The sequence below is a fragment of the Pseudoliparis swirei genome, chromosome 23, assembly GCF_029220125.1.
Source record: "Pseudoliparis swirei isolate HS2019 ecotype Mariana Trench chromosome 23, NWPU_hadal_v1, whole genome shotgun sequence".
NCBI classification, from domain to species: Eukaryota; Metazoa; Chordata; class Actinopteri; order Perciformes; family Liparidae; genus Pseudoliparis; species Pseudoliparis swirei.
In genome coordinates this window covers 3,540,713-3,559,807 of record NC_079410.1, presented here as the reverse complement: position 1 = coordinate 3,559,807, position 19,095 = coordinate 3,540,713, and the positions used below count along the sequence as shown (strand labels likewise).

The 19,095-nt window shown below is 44.1% G+C and overlaps 2 protein-coding genes across 3 annotated transcripts in view; both read right to left on the bottom strand.

Moving 5' to 3' along the window:
* Positions 1-251: 251 nt before the first annotated feature.
* On the bottom strand, positions 252-8,463 carry LOC130188671 (uncharacterized). The gene is made up of 4 exons (XM_056407091.1): positions 8,367-8,463; positions 4,146-4,742; positions 3,484-3,603; positions 252-3,396 (listed from the first exon to the last, which is right to left on the bottom strand). The coding sequence occupies exons 1-4, from the start codon at positions 8,378-8,380 to the stop codon at positions 2,502-2,504; spliced, it is 1,626 nt and encodes a 541-aa protein (XP_056263066.1). The 5' UTR covers positions 8,381-8,463; the 3' UTR covers positions 252-2,501.
* A 7,287-nt stretch (positions 8,464-15,750) lies between these two features.
* Positions 15,751-19,095, bottom strand: part of cacng2a (calcium channel, voltage-dependent, gamma subunit 2a) — a 58,471-nt gene continuing 55,126 nt past the window's right edge. For both annotated transcript variants that reach the window (XM_056407119.1, XM_056407120.1), the window contains exons 3-4: positions 18,361-18,501; positions 15,751-17,751 (exon numbers count right to left, since the gene is read on the bottom strand). In XM_056407119.1, coding sequence (XP_056263094.1) covers positions 17,216-17,751; positions 18,361-18,501 — 677 coding nt within the window. In that variant the 3' untranslated portion in view covers positions 15,751-17,215. The remainder of the gene's footprint in view (positions 17,752-18,360; positions 18,502-19,095) is intronic.

Below are 19,095 nucleotides of genomic sequence, written 5' to 3'. Positions count from 1 at the left end.
TTTCTCAACTGCTGAAAAACTCCCATATCGCCTACAACCTAAAAGGAATAACCAAAGGAAGGGAAACGGAAAACATTCTGCAAAAATAATAGTTCATAAAGTGATTATCATGACTAAATCATTACTTCAGTGCCATTATAAGTCGTCGTTTACACACATAGTTGCTATTTTGGTGCCCGTAGAAGAAAAATACATAAGAAATAACAATAACCTATTAATAATATACATCTAACAGAACAACAGAGACGGAGACATTTCACCCCTCACAGAGCAATAAATGCCAATAAAACAGGCATTTTTAATATATATATATATACATATACAAAGACAAGTATATTGACAAGCAAAAAATATTAGACGTTATTGTAAATAATTATGTTTTGGGCGTTCCTGTGAAAAGAATCTGGAGTCTGGTCTGGAATTAAAACTTTACCTTTTCCCCCCCGACATGTTTTTCTCTGGTCGCTGTCTTCAGCTCCTTGTGGCTTCAGATAATAACTGGAGACAAAATACTGGAACCATCTCTGACATATGAGTAAATAGCACCGGGTGGCGTGAATATATATATAATGTTAAGTTTGCTTTTGCTTTCATTTCATTATCTCCATATAAATCCCACCCAGCTTGGACTTTAACTCATTCAAGGCGAAGCAGGATGGAGGCTTTAAAAAGCTTGTAAAATCTGTCCGGAATGGCATCAAAACACCATCTAACCATCTGAACACATATAGCTGCTTGAATAACGACAATAAAAGGTTGACATTTGCAAATCATACAAAAATAAAGTGCTTCTTCCAACCTCCAGTCATATGAGCAAACTGCTGAGAAAGAATCTCATTCAACAAAAAGACCATTAAAAAAAGAAGAAATACTCATGAAATACTTAAGTGATGGTAAAGTGTGGTGAAATTGTAAAATGGCTTCCATTATATATGTTATAAAGTATTTCTCTTATAATATTAATTGATAACATTGTTTTGTTATTAACAGAAAACCACATTTCATTTTCAAATTCGTATTTATTAATTTGTGCAAGAAAAAGGTGCAGATTGAATTTTACATAATAATAATAATAATAATAATGAGCATATAGATTGTACAGAATGTAATCTGAATAATATTTAAAATATTTATTTATTAATTTGTGCAAAAAAAGGTGCAGATTGAATTTTACATAATAATAATAAAAATAATGATCATACAGATTGTACAGAATGTAATCTGCATAATATTTTGAGGCTCTAATTTCATTTGACAGTGATTGCACCTGGAGACATGAAATATGAATTCTCGTTCCAGTAGTGTTTCCCCTGTGAGGCGACGTGCTGGCTGGAGAACCACGAAGAGCTCCTCAGAGTTCATGTTCAAATAGATACAACATGACTACAAATCGACGCAAAGTGACTACAAATGGACGCAAAGTGACTACAAATGGACAATATGACTACAAAGAGACACAATGTGACTACAAAGAGACGCAATGTGACTACAAAGAGACACAAAGTGACTACAAAGAGACACAATGTGACTACAAAGAGACACAATGTGACTACAAAGAGACACAATGTGACTACAAAGAGACACAAAGTGACTACAAAGAGACACAATGTGACTACAGAGACACAAAGTGACTACAAAGAGACATAATGTGACTACAAAGAGACACAATGTGACTACAAAGAGACGCAATGTGACTACAAAGAGACACAATGTGACTACAAAGAGACACAATGTGACTACAAGGAGACACAAAGTGACTACAAAGAGACAATGTGACTACAAAGAGACACAATGTGACTACAAAGAGACACAAAGTGACTACAAAGAGACACAAAGTGACTACAAAGAGACGCAAAGTGACTACAAATAGACACAATGTGATTACAAAGACACACAATGTGACTACAAAGAGACACAATATGACTACAAATAGACACAATGTGACTACAAAGAGACACAAAGTGACTACAAAGAGACAAAGTGACTACAAAGAGACACAATGTGCATATAGCTTTGGACTGTGTCGACCTTTGCTCTGATATTGGCGTTAGAGCCTTATCAGCAACCCCCTGAATGATTAACACAATGAAGGTGTGGCTGTTGGCGCTCTTCATCTCAATCTGTGAAACAAGGTTCTCATGTGTTGGCAAAAACATAATCCTACTAACTTGCAGCCTTTTTTTATTTCTCGAGTTCACAACAAAAACCATAAAGCCTTGTTTACTCTCGTTGTCCTGTTGGTTTACTCAACTGCTAAAAAACTCCCATATCGGCTAGATTACAGATTGTAATCTGCATAATGTTTTGAGGCTCTAATTTCATTTGACAGTGATTGCACCTGGAGACATAAATATGAATTCCCGTTCCAGTGGTGTTGCCCCTGTGAGGTGGCGTGCTGGCTGCAGAACCACGAAGAGCTCCTCAGAGTTCATGTCGACGATGTCGGAGCCGTGAGTCTGAAACGGAGCTGATCATCGTCTCCTGCGTCACACGGCCGCTCCTCATTGTTCTTCTTCTTCTTCTTCTTCATCCACTTCATTGAAGGAAAGGTTCATTTCCTTTTCCCTCTCCGGATAAAACGGCGTCTCCAGGGCGGCTTCGTTCTCCCCCGACGTCGGCAGACCTTCGCTCAGCGAGTCGTGGATCTTCTGCCACGACTCCACCTCCGAGCGCCAGACGGCGGCTCGGGCTCGGATGAACCGCGACAGATCGGATTTGGAGAGGGCGAGGGGCCCCGTGAGCGCCGCCTTGCCGATATCGGGGAGATCTGCCATCGCCTTGGGCACGTTGCGCAACACTTTCTCTTCCTGCAACGCCACTTTGCCCACACTGGCGGCCAGCTCTTCTGCTTTCAACACCTTTAAAGCCGAGGCGCCTTCGACGAGCGCGTCGATACGTTTCCCGATGCCGCCGACTTTACGGACCACCGTGCCGACTCCCTGAACCCCGGCGTCGGGTCCGTCGGCGTCCCTCCGGGCGACCTGCTCCAGACATTCCTGCAGCCGCTGCACGTCCTCCACGAAGCTCCGGAAGTTCTCGCCGGTTTTCTTTTGATGTTTGAGGTTCACGCCGATCTCCGTGGCGGCGGTGACCGCGCCGTTGACCCCGCTGGTGACCCCCAGCCCCACCCCGGTCAACGTCAGAGCCAGAGACACTCCGGCGGTGACGGGGATCAACGCCAAGCCGACGATGGAGAGCACGCCCCCGACCGCGCCCACCGAGCTGCCCGCCACGCTGGAGATCTTGGCCCCCGTGTTCATGCGGTCGAGCTGCACGGCGCTCGCCTCCAGGTCGGTCAGCGACCGCAGCATGCCGGGCCGGCGCTCCTGGAACTCGGCGATGAAGCGGGAGCACGGCCCCCGAAACAAGAACACCGTCCGGAAGCTCCGGTTCATTCTGATGAAGAGCAAAGGAGAAACATAAGAAAGACATCAGAAGGTTATCGCTTTAAAATATTGAGGACCGTACATTGATAACGCTCACCTGATTTGATCAAGCTCGTTAATTTGAGAAAGCATCTTTTGTACGGCATCTTCAGACAAATCCACGTCGAGGTCCACCAGAGATTCATCGTTCATCTCCATGGAGAAGTCACTGAGGCAGCTGGACAGGAACACAATATTTAAATTGGTTTATTTTTATTTTTGCCAACAATGTGCATGATAATAACTACAACGGGCACTCGGTAGAGCGCATACCTTCGCATATCACTGGGCATTGAATTATGAACATTTTGGCATTAGTTGCATGTCAATTGGATAAAAATTGACCGCGCTATGGTAAAAAAAAAGATTGTGTCCTTTTCATGACCTTGACCTTTGACCCAATCGATCCCAAAATCTAATCAAATGGTTTCCGGATAATAACCAATCATCCCACCAAATTTCATGTGACTCAAAGAAGATTTTGACCTTTTCATGACCTCGACCTTGACCTTTGACCCGATCGATCCCAAAATCTAATCGAATGGTCCCCGGATAATAACCAATCATCCCACCAAATTTCATACGATTCGGTTTAAAACTTCTTGAGTTATGCAAATAACACGCAAACACGCACGCACTCATACAAATAAATACACGGCGATCAAAACATAACCTTCTGCATTTTCAATGCGAAGGTAATAATGTGTAAAGTCTCAGTACCTTTTCTCTAGCGTCCCACAGATGTCCTGGGTGGTCTTCACGTATTCGTTCAGCTGGTACCACAGCACCTCCACATTCTGAAGTTTGGGAAGGAAGAAGCTGCTCGCGTCTCTCTTGAACCCGAGGAGGCGAGGGCAGATCATCCGCGACGCAAAGATGGCCAGCTGAACGTCTTCGGGTCGGATCCCCTCCGGCAGGCGGAGGACCCGGTTCTCCAACGCGAACACGTGACTCGAGGTGACCGCCAGGTTCTCCAGCGCATCCAGAAAGGACTCGAGCTGCTGCAGACCCCCCAGAGTGTCCTCCAGCACGGCGGCCAGCTCCCCCTCCAGCGCCGCGCCCCGGCGGTCTGCGGTCCCCTGGGTGGCTTTGCTCGCCACGTATTCCAAAAAGGCCTGAAAGCGGCGCTCCGACTGCCTAACGTGGTCGATGGTTAAGTCGATGCGGCCGGCCCGGTCTTTGATGTCCGTCATCATTTCCAACTCCGTCTTCCTCCGAAGCGTCCATTTCTGGCTCCCCTTGCAGAATTCCCTCACCGTGTCGATGTAGAGGAGGGTGTCTCCGACGTAGCAGCACAAGGCCGCCTGAAGGTCACGTCTGGAACGCAAAGCATCGTCAGTTTGTGGACGTTAAAAACTGATTCAACTTGACTCTTGTCGTGGAGTCAGACCGTCGCTCTTCATCTCCAGAGGCAACGACATACTGAAGAAGATGTCGAACCTGCACAATATACTACTGGAGGAGACACAAAATGACCTCAGAGAGACACTAAGTGACCTCAGAGACATTAAATGACCCCAAAGAGACATTAAGTGACCTCAAAGAGACACTAAGTGACCTCAAAAAGACACTAAGTGACCACAAAGAGACACTAAGTGACCTCAAAGAGACACTAAGTGACCACAAAGAGACACTAAATGACCTCAAAGAGACATTAAGTGACCTCAGAGAGACACTAAGTAACCTCAAAGAGACATTAAGTGACCTCAGAGAGACACTAAGTGACCTCAAAGAGACATTAAGTGACCACAAAGAGACACTAAGGGACCTCAAAGAGACACAAAGGGACCTCAAAGAGACACTAAGTGACCTCAAAGAGACATTAAGTGACCTCAAAGAGACACTAAGTGACCACAAAGAGACACTAAGTGACCTCAAAGAGACACTAAGTGACCACAAAGAGACACTAAATGACCTCAAAGAGACATTAAGTGACCTCAGAGAGACACTAAGTGACCTCAAAGAGACATTAAGTGACCTCAGAGAGACACTAAGTGACCTCAAAGAGACATTAAGTGACCTCAGAGAGACACTAAGTGACCTCAAAGAGACATTAAGTGACCTCAGAGAGACACTAAGTGACCTCAGAGACATTAAATGACCTCAAAGAGACATTAAGTGACCTCAAAGAGACACTAAGTGACCACAAAGAGACACTAAGTGACCTCAGAGACATTAAGTGACCACAAAGAGACACTAAGGGACCTCAAAGAGACACAAAGGGACCTCAAAGAGACACTAAGTGACCTCAAAGAGACATTAAGTGACCTCAAAGAGACACTAAGTGACCACAAAGAGACACTAAGTGACCTCAAAGAGACACTAAGTGACCACAAAGAGACACTAAATGACCTCAAAGAGACATTAAGTGACCTCAGAGAGACACTAAGTGACCTCAAAGAGACATTAAGTGACCTCAGAGAGACACTAAGTGACCTCAAAGAGACATTAAGTGACCTCAGAGAGACACTAAGTGACCTCAGAGACATTAAATGACCTCAAAGAGACATTAAGTGACCTCAAAGAGACACTAAGTGACCACAAAGAGACACTAAGGGACCTCAAAGAGACACTAAGTGACCTCAAAGAGACACTAAGTGACCACAAAGAGACACTAAGTGACCTCAAAGAGACACTAAGTGACCTCAAAGAGACATTAAGTGACCTCAAAGAGACACTAAGTGACCTCAAAGAGACACTAAGTGACCTCAAAGAGACACTAAGTGACCTCAAAGAGACACTAAATGACCTCAAAGAGACACTAAGTGACCTCAAAGAGACACTAAGTGACCTCAAAGAGACACTAAGTGACCTCAAAGAGACACTAAGTGACCTCAAAGAGACACTAAGTGACCTCAAAGAGACACTATGACCTCACTCAAAGAGACACTAAATGACCTCAAAGAGACACTAAGTGACCTCAAAGAGACACTAAATGACCTCAAAGAGACACTAAGTGACCTCAAAGAGACACTAAGTGACCTCAAAGAGACACTAAGTGACCTCAAAGAGACACTAAATGACCTCAAAGAGACACTAAGTGACCTCAAAGAGACACTAAATGACCTCAGAGAGACACTAAGTGACCTCAAAGAGACACTAAATGACCTCAAAGAGACACTAAGTGACCTCAAAGAGACACTAAATGACCTCAAAGAGACACTAAGTGACCTCAAAGAGACACTAAATGACCTCAAAGAGACACTAAGTGACCTCAAAGAGACACTAAATGACCTCAGAGACACTAAGTGACCTCAAAGAGACACTAAATGACCTCAAAGAGACACTAAGTGACCTCAAAGAGACACTAAGTGACCTCAGAGAGACACTAAGTGACCTCAAAGAGACACTAAATGACCTCAAAGAGACACTAAGTGACCTCAAAGAGACACTAAATGACCTCAAAGAGACACTAAGTGACCTCAAAGAGACACTAAATGACCTCAAAGAGACACTAAGTGACCTCAAAGAGACACTAAGTGACCTCAAAGAGACACTAAGTGACCTCAGAGAGACACTAAGTGACCTCAAAGAGACACTAAATGACCTCAAAGAGACCTCAAAGAGACACTAAGTGACCTCAAAGAGACATTAAGTGACCTCAAAGAGACACTAAGTGACCACAAAGAGACACTAAGTGACCTCAAAGAGACACTAAGTGACCACAAAGAGACACTAAATGACCTCAAAGAGACATTAAGTGACCTCAGAGAGACACTAAGTGACCTCAAAGAGACACTAAGTGACCTCAAAGAGACACTAAGTGACCTCAAAGAGACACTAAATGACCTCAAAGAGACACTAAGTGACCTCAAAGAGACACTAAGTGACCACAAAGAGACACTAAGTGACCTCAGAGACATTAAGTGACCACAAAGAGACACTAAGTGACCTCAAAGAGACACTAAGTGACCTCAAAGAGACACTAAGTGACCTCAAAGAGACACTAAGTGACCTCAAAGAGACACTAAGTGACCTCAAAGAGACACTAAATGACCTCAAAGAGACACTAAGTGACCTCAGAGAGACACTAAGTGACCTCAGAGAGACACTAAATGACCTCAAAGAGACACTAAGTGACCTCAGAGAGACACTAAGTGACCTCAAAGAGATACTAAATGACCTCAAAGAGACACTAAGTGACCACAAAGAGACACTAAGTGACCACAAAGAGACACTAAATGACCTCAGAGACACTAAGTGACCTCAGAGAGACACTAAATGACCTCAAAGAGACACTAAGTGACCTCAAAGAGACACTAAGTGACCTCAGAGAGACACTAAGTGACCTCAAAGAGACACTAAATGACCTCAAAGAGACACTAAGTGACCACAAAGAGACACTAAGTGACCACAAAGAGACACTAAGTGACCACAAAGAGACACTAAGTGACCTCAAAGAGACACTAAATGACCTCAAAGAGACACTAAGTGACCTCAAAGAGACACTAAGTGACCTCAGAGAGACACTAAATGACCTCAAAGAGACACTAAGTGACCTCAGAGAGACACTAAGTGACCTCAAAGAGATACTAAATGAACTCAAAGAGACACTAAGTGACCTCAGAGAGACACTAAATGACCTCAAAGAGACACTAAGTGACCTCAGAGAGACACTAAGTGACCACAAAGAGACACTACAAAAGAGACAAAAACTAAATGACTACAAAAACACAACAACCACAGATGCAAAAAGACTACAACAAGTACACAGTGACTACAAAGAGACCAACAACTACAGAGAAATGCAAAAAGACAACACGATGACTACAAAGAGATGCACACACACACACGCACACACACGCACACACTCTCAAATGTAGTCACCATGTTTATAACCTGTTGTGTAGCCTTTTGCATTCTCGTAAATACACATTCCTCTGTAAACTATTTGAACTCTTTAAACTCTTTAAACTCTTTAAACTCTGTAAACTTTGTTACCTTGCAGCGGACATGTTCCTCTCGAGCTCTTCACGTCATTTACCTTCGTGGTTCAGATTATATTCACAGATTTTTTGCATGGCTAGAAACAAACAGAGTTGTTTGGTTTCGTTTCCCCTTTCTCTACGTCATCATCATCATCATCATCATCATCTTCATCAGGTTGAACCGGACACGCGCGCCGCGCCCTCCCGCGCGCCCGCAGTCAGCTGAGTTTTGTTTTTCAAGCCGAAACAATGAAGCCAGTGTAACCGGTCAAACTCTCGCGAGATGTTATTTACTGATGCTGCCTTTCCTGTCGGAAATGTACAGATACAGAACATTTCATTAATAATAAATAATAAAAACAAGAGCTGCGTGTCCGTTAAATAAAGAAGAGAAGGGGTTCAAGTGCGGGACACGTGACGTCATCGCTCCGCCTTTCTTATTACCTGATTTTATGTTAGTTCTTCTGTTGAGATCATTTAAAGTGTCTTTAAGTACATGTTAAAGCTTAAAAGGTGCTTAAAATATATGCAAATACAATGTTGTATTATTATTATTATTATTATTTTTATTATTATTATTATTATAAGTGTCATAGGCTACTGTAGGTGAGTGTTTACATGTGATGCTAAAAAAAAGTGTATTTGCAGTGTCTTTTGGGTGTAAATGTATTTTGAATAAACAAATAGATACATGTAATATAAAATAAAGTAATAAAACGAATGATGCCTTCAAGGTTCAGTTCACTTCTCGTGAAGTATTGTGTAACAGCGCCACCCAGTGGTGTGTGTGTGTGTGTGTGTGTGTGTGTGTGTGTGTGCAGGGCGGGAATCTTTTAAATCTAAACTTTTTATTTTCTATTTCTATAGTTCTATATTTAAAATGTAAAAAGTAATGAATAATAATTATTGAAATGGCTTGATGTGGGTGTATGTGTAGGCTAGATAGACCCAACACTGTCAGTGGTCACACACACACACACACACACACACACACACACACACACACACACACACACACACACACACACACACACACACACACTAACTTTATTCAAACCCTATCTGCAGACGTTGCGCCACATCTAGGGTTGTTTCTGTATTTATGTGACTGGCCCTTTAAGATGTCAAGCGCTCTAAATAATGTATTAAGCACAAATACCAAACATCAGCTCCTCAAAACACAAGGATGTGCTGCTCGGTTTTATATATCGGTGTGAACTAAATACGCCGGGACTGTCGGGCATTGCATTCTGGGAAAAAATTGTGAGCTGATTAACGAGCAATGGAAATAATCTTTCATACTTTTTTTCAAACAGGTGGAAATAACCAAGGAAGGAACCTTTTGTCTTGCTAAAGATGAAGCGCCACCTTTTGAATGCAGATTCCTCCTCCTCCTCCTCCTCCTCCCTCCTCTTCTTGGTCCTCTCGGGGCTGCCACACTGCAGCTCCTGCACCCCTGCACCGAGGCATCAGTATTCCGGGCCCGTTCGTGGACACAGCGTTCCCTGAGCTGATGGCGGCCTCCTCCCCCTCCCCCCATCCACCCACCACCCTTCTCCCATCTCACCACCAGAGGGCAGAGCGCTCCATTTTGCTTCACGCATCCTGAAGCACTTTGTGTGCCGTAGCCTACTTTGGTCCCTCCTCTTTTTCCCTCTCTCTTCTTCTTCTTCTTTTTTTTTTTAACTGCCCTCTTTACCCAGAGTCGTCTTTAAAGGCTTCAGATGATTTGTAGAATAGCGGCGGCGGCGGCGTCCACAGCTCAGCCTCTGAACGCGTCAGACTCTGTTTGCTCCGATGATTTTATTTATTTTCTTCCGCCCCCTTTTTTCTTTTTCACTCGGTTGCTCATCGCTCTCTGTTGCCATTCAACTCCGCGTGACCCAAAAATAACCCGAGGTGAGCGCAGTCAGCAACTGTTCTCTGGTCAGCATAAACACACACACACACACACACATGTACACACACACACACATGTACACACACATGTACACACACACACACACACTAACAGAGGCTTGCACATGCAGATTCAGTGCTTGCACGCACAGGAAAAAGATAAACATCCCCAGACAAAAATACACACAGACACACAAATAAAGACACACACACACACACACACTTCAGTTTGCAGAGAGCGAACGTCGAGCGCCGAGGCCTCTTTTCTCTCTTCGGCTCCGTGGGTGCTGCTCGCTCTCTCCGTCCCAGAAGGTCGTTGTCCAGTAAATCCAGAGGAAGGTCATCCGTCAGGCTTGACGGGCGGTTACATAACCAACAGCTCAGGAGCCAAGAGACAGTGTGTTCCTCCTCACCTCGAGATCTCCCCTCCAGTGACCCCACCCCAACAGAGAAGTCTATGCTTCATGTGTTGAAGCTGCATTCTCTCTCCTGACCACCAGGGGGAGACTCCTCTGGTTGTATAGAAGTCTATGCTTCATGTAATAAACACAGGAATACCACATTTAAGAACTTCTGAATGTCCTTTTTGAAGAGATTTAACTCAAAAACAATTGTAACAAATGTCTGTAATGTTTCTTTCCCCATTACACTTATTTTTTGTTCCTAAATCGAGGAGATCGTTATATTCATAAAACAAAAAAGACAATGACGCATCGACATATACGAAAACGCCCACAGAGGAAGACCAGAGGAGAGGTTTCCCCCTCGTCCCGTTTACAGCAAATGACACTCGGCGCCCTCCGGCAACACGGAGCATGGAGATCTGGCCCCCGAGCATTGTGGGTCCTCGTTCTGGCCCCCGAGCATTGTGGGTCCTCGTTCTGGCCCCCGAGCATTGTGGGTCCTCGTTACATCATTAGCATTAGTGCCGCAGCTCTGACCCTCCCCGACTTCACTCTGCAACGTCCAACTCTGTTAGCCTGCCAAGGAAAACGAGCGTCGACTCTTCAAGGGCACGTCTCGCTTCCTCTGGACTTCAAGGAGGAGGAAGAGGAGGAGGAGGAGGAAGAGGAGGAGGAGGAGGAGGAGGGTACATTTAATCTCACACCTGCAGAGTGAATCAACCTGGCAACCACTGAGATGGAACACAACACAGATTGATGTCCCCTTGCAGCTTTTTTAGTCCGTACATGAAGATAAATCGTGTTGTTTCTCCGCGGTCGCTCCAAACCGGCGAAATAAATAGTTGCGCAATCAATCCCGGTGGAGCCCGCGACCCCAAAGGTCACCCCGAAACCTCATTTAAAACGATTATAAACTCTCCAAATTAGAAGAAATAGGGCTTCTAACGCGTGATCCTTCCACCTCTCAGAGAAACACGAGACGAGTCGAACGAGTTCTGAGAGCCGACGCGTCGGAGAGGAGGCGAGAAGAGAGAGGAAGAATTATACATGTAAAAAAAAAATCAAGTGAGATGCAGACACCTGCACAGGGGCTGCTTTATAACACCAGCACCTCTGAACCGTCACACACACACACACACACACACACACACACACACACACAAGGATGTCTGCTTATGAATTCTGAATATCAATATTTTTTAAAGCCCCGTTCATTTAAACTTTCTACGTTGACATATTTCGAGCGGCTCGTGTCCGTGAACTCAGATCATGGAAAATCAGGATCTCAGCACTTTTTTTTTCTCCCCTAAGTACTCCGGTCCCTTTTGACTTTATTTATTTAGTCCTGTTTTCCTTGACATGAAGCACACCTCCGTCCTGAAGAGGAACCTTTTGTCTCACTCGGAGATTTGCTTCGCAGCTTTTAGGGCGGCGCTGGAGAAAAGTGTCGTCGGGGTGGAGAACAAACCTGGTGGAGTTATTGCAAAGCTGTGTTTCCTTCTCATGAATATCTTAGAGGCCTCTTACCTCAGAGAGAGAGAGAGAGAGGGAGAGGGAGAGAGAGAGAGAGAGCGAGAGAGAGAGAGAGAGAGAGATGATAATATATTTATTAATCCCCAAGGGGAAATTTGTCGTGACAGTAGCAGCAACACACAAGAATAAAAAACAAAACGCAAAATATAAGAAACAGGGATGAAAGATATAGAAGTATACAAGTAAGATAAAAGTAAAATACAAAACAAAATATATATGTAAATATACAACACACATGCATACACAACACACAACAACACTGACAAATCAAATAAAAAAATATTAAATATAGACAGAGTGCAAAAAGCTAAGTGTGTGTATGAGTGCAGAGCAAATGAAATGAAATGTGTGTGTATGTGTGTAGTGCAAACAAATGAGATGTGTGAAGTGCAGATCAACATAAGCTCATGAAACTGAGAAAAGAGGCTTTCAAACGGGTTCTTCATGAAAAGCTGACGCCTTTCTGGGTGGAACCATTAAACCATAGAACAGTTCTCTGTAGTACCTCTCATAGGGGGTTATAGGTGGAACCATTAAACCATAAAACAGTTCTCTGTAGTACCTCTCACAGGGGGTTCTAGGTGGAACCATTAAACCATAGAACAGTTCTCTGTAGTACCTCTCACATGGGGTTCTAGGTGGAACCATTAAACCATAAAACAGTTCTCTGTAGTACCTCTCACAGGGGGTTCTAGGTGGAACCATTAAACCATAGAACAGTTCTCTGTAGTACCTCTCACATGGGGTTCTAGGTGGAACCATTAAACCATAGAACAGTTCTCTGTAGTACCTCTCATATGGGATTCTAGGTGGAACCATTAAACCATAGAACAGTTCTCTGTAGTACCTCTCTCAGGGGGTTCTGGGTGGAACCATTAAACCATAGAACAGTTCTCTGTAGTACCTCTCATATGGGATTCTAGGTGGAACCATTAAACCATAGAACAGTTCTCTGTAGTACCTCTCATAGGGGGTTCTGGGTGGAATCATTAAACCATAGAACAGTTCTCTGTAGTACCTCTCACATGGGGTTCTAGGTGGAACCATTAAACCATAGAACAGTTCTCTGTAGTACCTCTCATATGGGATTCTAGGTGGAACCATTAAACCATAGAACAGTTCTCTGTAGTACCTCTCTCAGGGGGTTCTGGGTGGAACCATTAAACCATAGAACAGTTCTCTGTAGTACCTCTCATAGGGGGTTCTGGGTGGAATCATTAAACCATAGAACAGTTCTCTGAAGTACCTCTCTCAGGGGGTTCTAGGTGGAACCATTAAACCATAGAACAGTTCTCTGTAGTACCTCTCTCAGGGGGTTCTAGGTGGAACCATTAAACCATAGAACAGTTCTCTGTAGTACCTCTCTCAGGGGTTCTAGGTGGAACCATTAAACCATAAAACAGTTCTCTGTAGTACCTCTCTCAGGGGGTTCTAGGTGGAACCATTAAACCATAAAACAGTTCTCTGTAGTACCTCTCTCAGGGGGTTCTAGGTGGAACCATTAAACCATAGAACAGTTCTCTGAAGTACCTCTCTCAGGGGGTTCTAGGTGGAACCATTAAACCATAGAACAGTTCTCTGTAGTACCTCTCATAGGGGGTTCTGGGTGGAACCATTAAATCATAAAACAGTTCTCTGTAGTACCTCTCTCAGGGGGTTCTAGGTGGAACCATTACACCATAGAACAGTTCTCTGTAGTACCTCTCACAGGGGGTTCTGGGTGGAACCAGTACACCATAGAACAGTTATATGTAGAGCCTCTCTCAGGGGGTTCTAGGTGGAACCATTAAACCATAGAACAGTTCTCTGTAGTACCTCTCATCTGGGTTTCTGTGTGCAACCAGTACACCTCAAAACAGTTCTCTCGAGCCTCTCATAGGGAGTTCACAGAATGATAAAACCCTTTATGGTTCCAGGTAGAACAGGTGGAAACTTTAGAAAAGGTTCTGGCAGTAACCCCAAAGCCGAAGCTGAAGAACCCTATTTGGTTCTAGTTAGCACCTATGTGTTCCCAGAGTGTTCATCCCTTAAACTTTTGTTTCACTCTCTTGTTCTTGTATAATCAGCAGAACGTTGAGTTCGGTTCTGACCGATAATCCATCCAGAAACAAACATGTGGACATCCGGGGTTCTGTGCAGCCGTTTGAGGCCCGTACGGACGTCTTTGGATCGGTCGCCCGGGGGTCGATTACAGCGTTATCTCCATTTGACAACAGCCGGCCGCGGTCTGAGCGGAGCGCTCTGGGTTTATGTTCCACAAGTCAGCTTTTATCTTTATGGCGGTGTGAAGCTGATGCCAATTTATTTTAGACTGCAGTTGCCAAAATACAATATTCTGTGTTGATATTCAGTGTCTGGAACAATTGGCTATTTTCAAGCCTGGAGTTGTTTCTTTTCGCATTTTTCTTTCTTCAAATTGGTTCTCAGTAACATAGAAGAGCACGCGCACACACATTCAACACTTTCTATGAATGTTCTCTGTACGGTGCATTATGAACATACTTATTCTGCAGTATAATCTTATAGTTATAAGCACTTATAAAGCTAATTTATTATGCTTTATATCAATAATCATGGCACAATATGAAGTATAAAAATGTTCACATGAACCTTTCACTAATTTGACATTAATTTGACCCACTTACTTTAACAAATGCAGTTACAGGAATAATCTACATGCCTAAACCTAAAATCTAATCCTAACTATAATCTTAAAACAAGTTTAGTCATTCAAAGAATTGAAAATCAATTACAATGTCTCTATTTATCAAGTCTGAAACTGAAGTTGGTCTTCACATAGACAGAAGTGACTTAACCCTGACTTTAACCTTTACTAAGTCTCAATTATATAACTAATAAGCCTTAACAATGAATAAATTAGTTAACCTTGTGGGGACCTCATTATGTGTCCCCGGATTGGAGCAGGGTCCCCACATCATCACACATGTGGGAACGTGTGTGTGGACATCACACGTGTTCTTTATTTGGGTCTCAAGACGATTTAAATTGGACAAGAATGATTTTCTTTATTACACACAATTAAATTATTATGCCCCGAGGGTCAAATGTTATGCCTGACCTCTGAGAACATTAGTTTCACGTCACACTCTCGACTAAAAGGGCAACTTACTTTTTTTCCGCACCTCTCACGCTCTTCATCAGCAACGGCAGTGAGTCGTCATCACATGATCCAAGTGGGAAAACTTTGGAAACGAAAACTGTCGACGGGCAAAAGAGTTAAAGGGCAAAACAAAAAACAGATGAAAGCAAGTAAATTGACATTGAGTTTATATTATTTTGTCAAAAATGAGTGGCGACGTCCACGCTGAGGTCAGTGAAGGTCACACGTGGACGTTGCTTCATTTTAAAGGGCCGGGACACAATTCCATGAGGAAATGCTCCTCTCCTCCACAGCCGAAGTGCTTTAAACATCGTTATGTGTTGCCGTCTGTGAAAAGGAAGCAGAATGTGACGACGTGACAGACAGACAAAGTGTCGGAGCTGAAAACAAGCGGGTGTTATTTTGGGTAAAGAGTGTTTAGAGACACGCAGTGAAACATGTTGATTTGTTCCCCCTAGGGTTCGTATTTTATTCATCAGGACTTGATGCATCCAAGTATAGGATCATTCGGGTTTGGCACCTTTTAAGATTTCATTTTTCAACTTTGAAACAACACATTAAAAATCAAAAAAGAAACAAAGAAATGACTAAGGCTGTGTGAGTTAAAAATAAAAAAAATACATACAGACATATATTTATATATTTATAAAGAAATCAACCAAACCATTAAAAAAAAGCAGTTTTGTTCAATGTAGTTTGTTTGGTTTGTCTCACAAAAGCAATAAAATAAATTAATTAAAATAAAAAAAACGTAAGAAAAATACACATGAAAACATTAATACTTTAAACTTTAGCATCTTTGCTTTTTTTTCTTCTCGCCCTTATAATTATTAACCTTTAAAACTTAAGTTTCTCAAGAGCAGATTTTGCTGTAATTTTATAGCATGCATTTAATTTCTGAAATTGTGAGTCACCTGCAGCTTGTCTTGTACTATTTTATATTTGACTTTGTTTTTCATTTTTGTGTTTGGCGTCCTCTTCTTTTTCCGTACCCCTCTGCTCCTTACTTTTTTTATTTCGTTTATATAGTCTTTGTGAACTTTGACCTTTTCGGTTGGCTCTTTCTGTTGAGGGGGTTCAACTCTCCCAGTTCGCCCCCCCTCCCCCTCTCCTCCCCCACACACAAAATAAAGGAAAGCGAACAGGGACTGAGAAAAAGACGAGAAGGTTCAGTTAAAAGAATCGATATTATATCTCCTGTTGGCTGCTGCTCCCTAAGCCCCTCCTCTCGGCTCCCTAAGCCCCTCCTCTTGTTCTCGACCAATAGGAGCCGAAAGAGTCTTTTCTCGTCTTGTTTAGTTAACTTGTTTGTTTTTTTTTGCTTGTTTTTTTGCTTCGGTAAAGTCTGTAACTCTTGATTATTTACGTAATAATGTATTTATAAAAGTAATACATTTATGTATATATATTTATATATAGTACCTTTTGTTAGAGATTACAGATTGGGCTAATTCTTACTGAATCCCAAACTGTAACAATTCACAGTTTTTAATGCAAAAAAGAAAAGAAAAAGAAGATGAACCAAAAAGTCAATAAATAAAAAGAGGTGTATATCTGAACTCCGACCCAACTTGTGGGGGCAAGACTGTCAAATCAAAGGGTGAAGAAATCATGAAGTCTTTTTCTCATAGATGCCCCCCACCCCCTCCCTTCCCTCTGTAAGTGCCCAAAAGCTCTCGGGCCCGGTTCCCCACTGTTCCGCCACTTCGATCCGGGGACTTGTTGAAACTCTCTCAACAATGGCGATGGAAAAGTCATGCAGCTGAACAAAAAGAACAAATGTCTATAAACATGGAAAATCCGTCTTCTCCTGGGGGGGCGTTCCACACCCACTGGGGGGGGGGGGTTCCCGTGTGTCTCCTGGTGTCTCCGCCCGGGCCGCCCCCGGCCCAGCGGCGAACTCCCTCATACCGGCGTGGTGCGGCGGTTGGCTGTGTTGGTCTGGCTCGAGTCTTTCAGGTCCTTCTGGATGCAGTTGTGGACTTGCAGGAAGTTCTGGTCCCTCTCCGAGTTGTAGGTGGCCGTGCCGCCGCCGGAGGACTTGAGGGTGTCCCGGGGCAGCGTGTACATGGAGATCTCCGTGGACGGCAGCGCGCTGAAGCCCTTGAGGCCGACCGGCGAGCTGTCGCGGGAGTGCGACGGGTCCGTGGAGCGGGAGGAGGAGCGCGAGCGGCGCCGGTAGCGGTAGCGGTAGCTGGGGATTCGCGTGATGGCGGAGCCTTGGAGGTAGTCGGCGGCGCGCGCCCCTATTCGGAGCTCCCGGTGGCGGTCGATGAACATGTGCACGGCCAGGACGCCCACCATCTCCGCCATGATGAAGGACAGCGCCCCGAAGTAGAAGGACCAGCCGTAGGAGTAGCTGTTCTTCTTGGAGTCGCTCTTCGAAGGATCCCCCGCGTTAGCTGATATGTACACGATGATCCCGATGATGTTGCTCAGGCCTGAAGGGTGGAGAGGGGGGTTGTGGGTAATGGGTTTGTGGGGGAAACAAGACACCAAGTATCAGTCAGGATGAGCTCATGCTTAACTGAATATGCAGTTTCTTCTGATTCATGCACTAATCCTGTCCTACATCCCTCATCTGAGACTTTTCCGAGGCATCTTCGGTTCTTTGGGTAGCGTACGACATAATCCACTTCTTTTTCTCTTTTTTTAATACTTCGACTTGTTAGTTAGATAAGTCACGCGCAGAGAAATGTTCGACACGGTATATCTGGGGTAAGTGTGTCAGGGACACCTTATTTTTAGAGATGAGTCCCGGCGGATTGGCTTTTTAGCCCGGCAACGGGATCAAGAGGAGAGAAAAGAGGACAAAGAGAAGAATAGAGGAAGTGACTTGTAGCTGCAGTATTTTAAGTTTAGAATGCTACAAAAGAGTGATAACAACTGAAAGGAAAAGTTTTGTGGGAAACTCTAACATCTGTAAATATGAAGTTAGACCCAGTTAGGGTGACTGGGACCAGCTGGCCTGCCAACACAGTCTGACCTGACTCTATCGGGTACATTCCCCCACTGGAGGGTTAAACCGGTCTAATTCGTGGTCGACTCGCCTGCGGCCACAAAGAAGATCCCGGCGCTGAGGATGATGTTGTGGCGCGCCTTGTAGAACTCGCTGGCGGCGATGCACAGGCCTCCCATGAAGAGCAGGATGACGCTGAGGATGGGGAAGATGCTGGAGGCTCGCACCGCACCTGCAAAAAAACAAAACAAGAGCATTGATTATTCTGAACCCTTACTTTGACCTTAACTTAGTCTTAATTCTATCACTAATAAGACTTAACCATGAATAAAATGGTTGAACTTGTGGGGACCTCATTATTATGTGTCACCGGATTGGAGCAGGGTCCCCACATTGTCACACATGTGGGAACGTGTGTGGAAATCCCACGTGCAAAAAGGGGGGGGGGGGGGGGGAATAAATTGCTGCTAAATTTGATCACTAATAAGCCTCAACCATGAATAAAATGGTTGACCTTGTGGGGACCTCATTATGTGTCCCCGGATGGAGCAGGGTCCCCACATTGTCACACGTGCAAGACAGAAAAAAGTGGGGTTGGGGGGGAGGGAAATGGCGGCGTTGAGCACGTGGGGATGGTAAGGAGCGACAACTATAAAAGAAACAAAGGGGAGGAGGAAGAAAGAAGAACAAAAAGCACATTAGAATCCATTTGTGCATCTGCTCCTCGGGTGTGAGCGCATCCTAATCAACACCCCGTCAGGCCTGTGAAAGACTCCATCAACACCGTCTAGTGGTGTGTTCCCCCCACAGTGAGCCTGTTACCCAA

Excerpts from the sequence above, each read along its gene's own strand:
- LOC130188671 (XM_056407091.1), bottom strand. Across the intron at positions 3,604-4,145 it reads TGTGGGACGCTAGAGAAAAG|CTGCCTCAGTGACTTCTCCA; the intron begins GTACTGAGACTT and ends GTTCCTGTCCAG. Across the intron at positions 3,397-3,483 it reads AACGAGCTTGATCAAATCAG|AATGAACCGGAGCTTCCGGA; the intron begins GTGAGCGTTATC and ends GCTCTTCATCAG.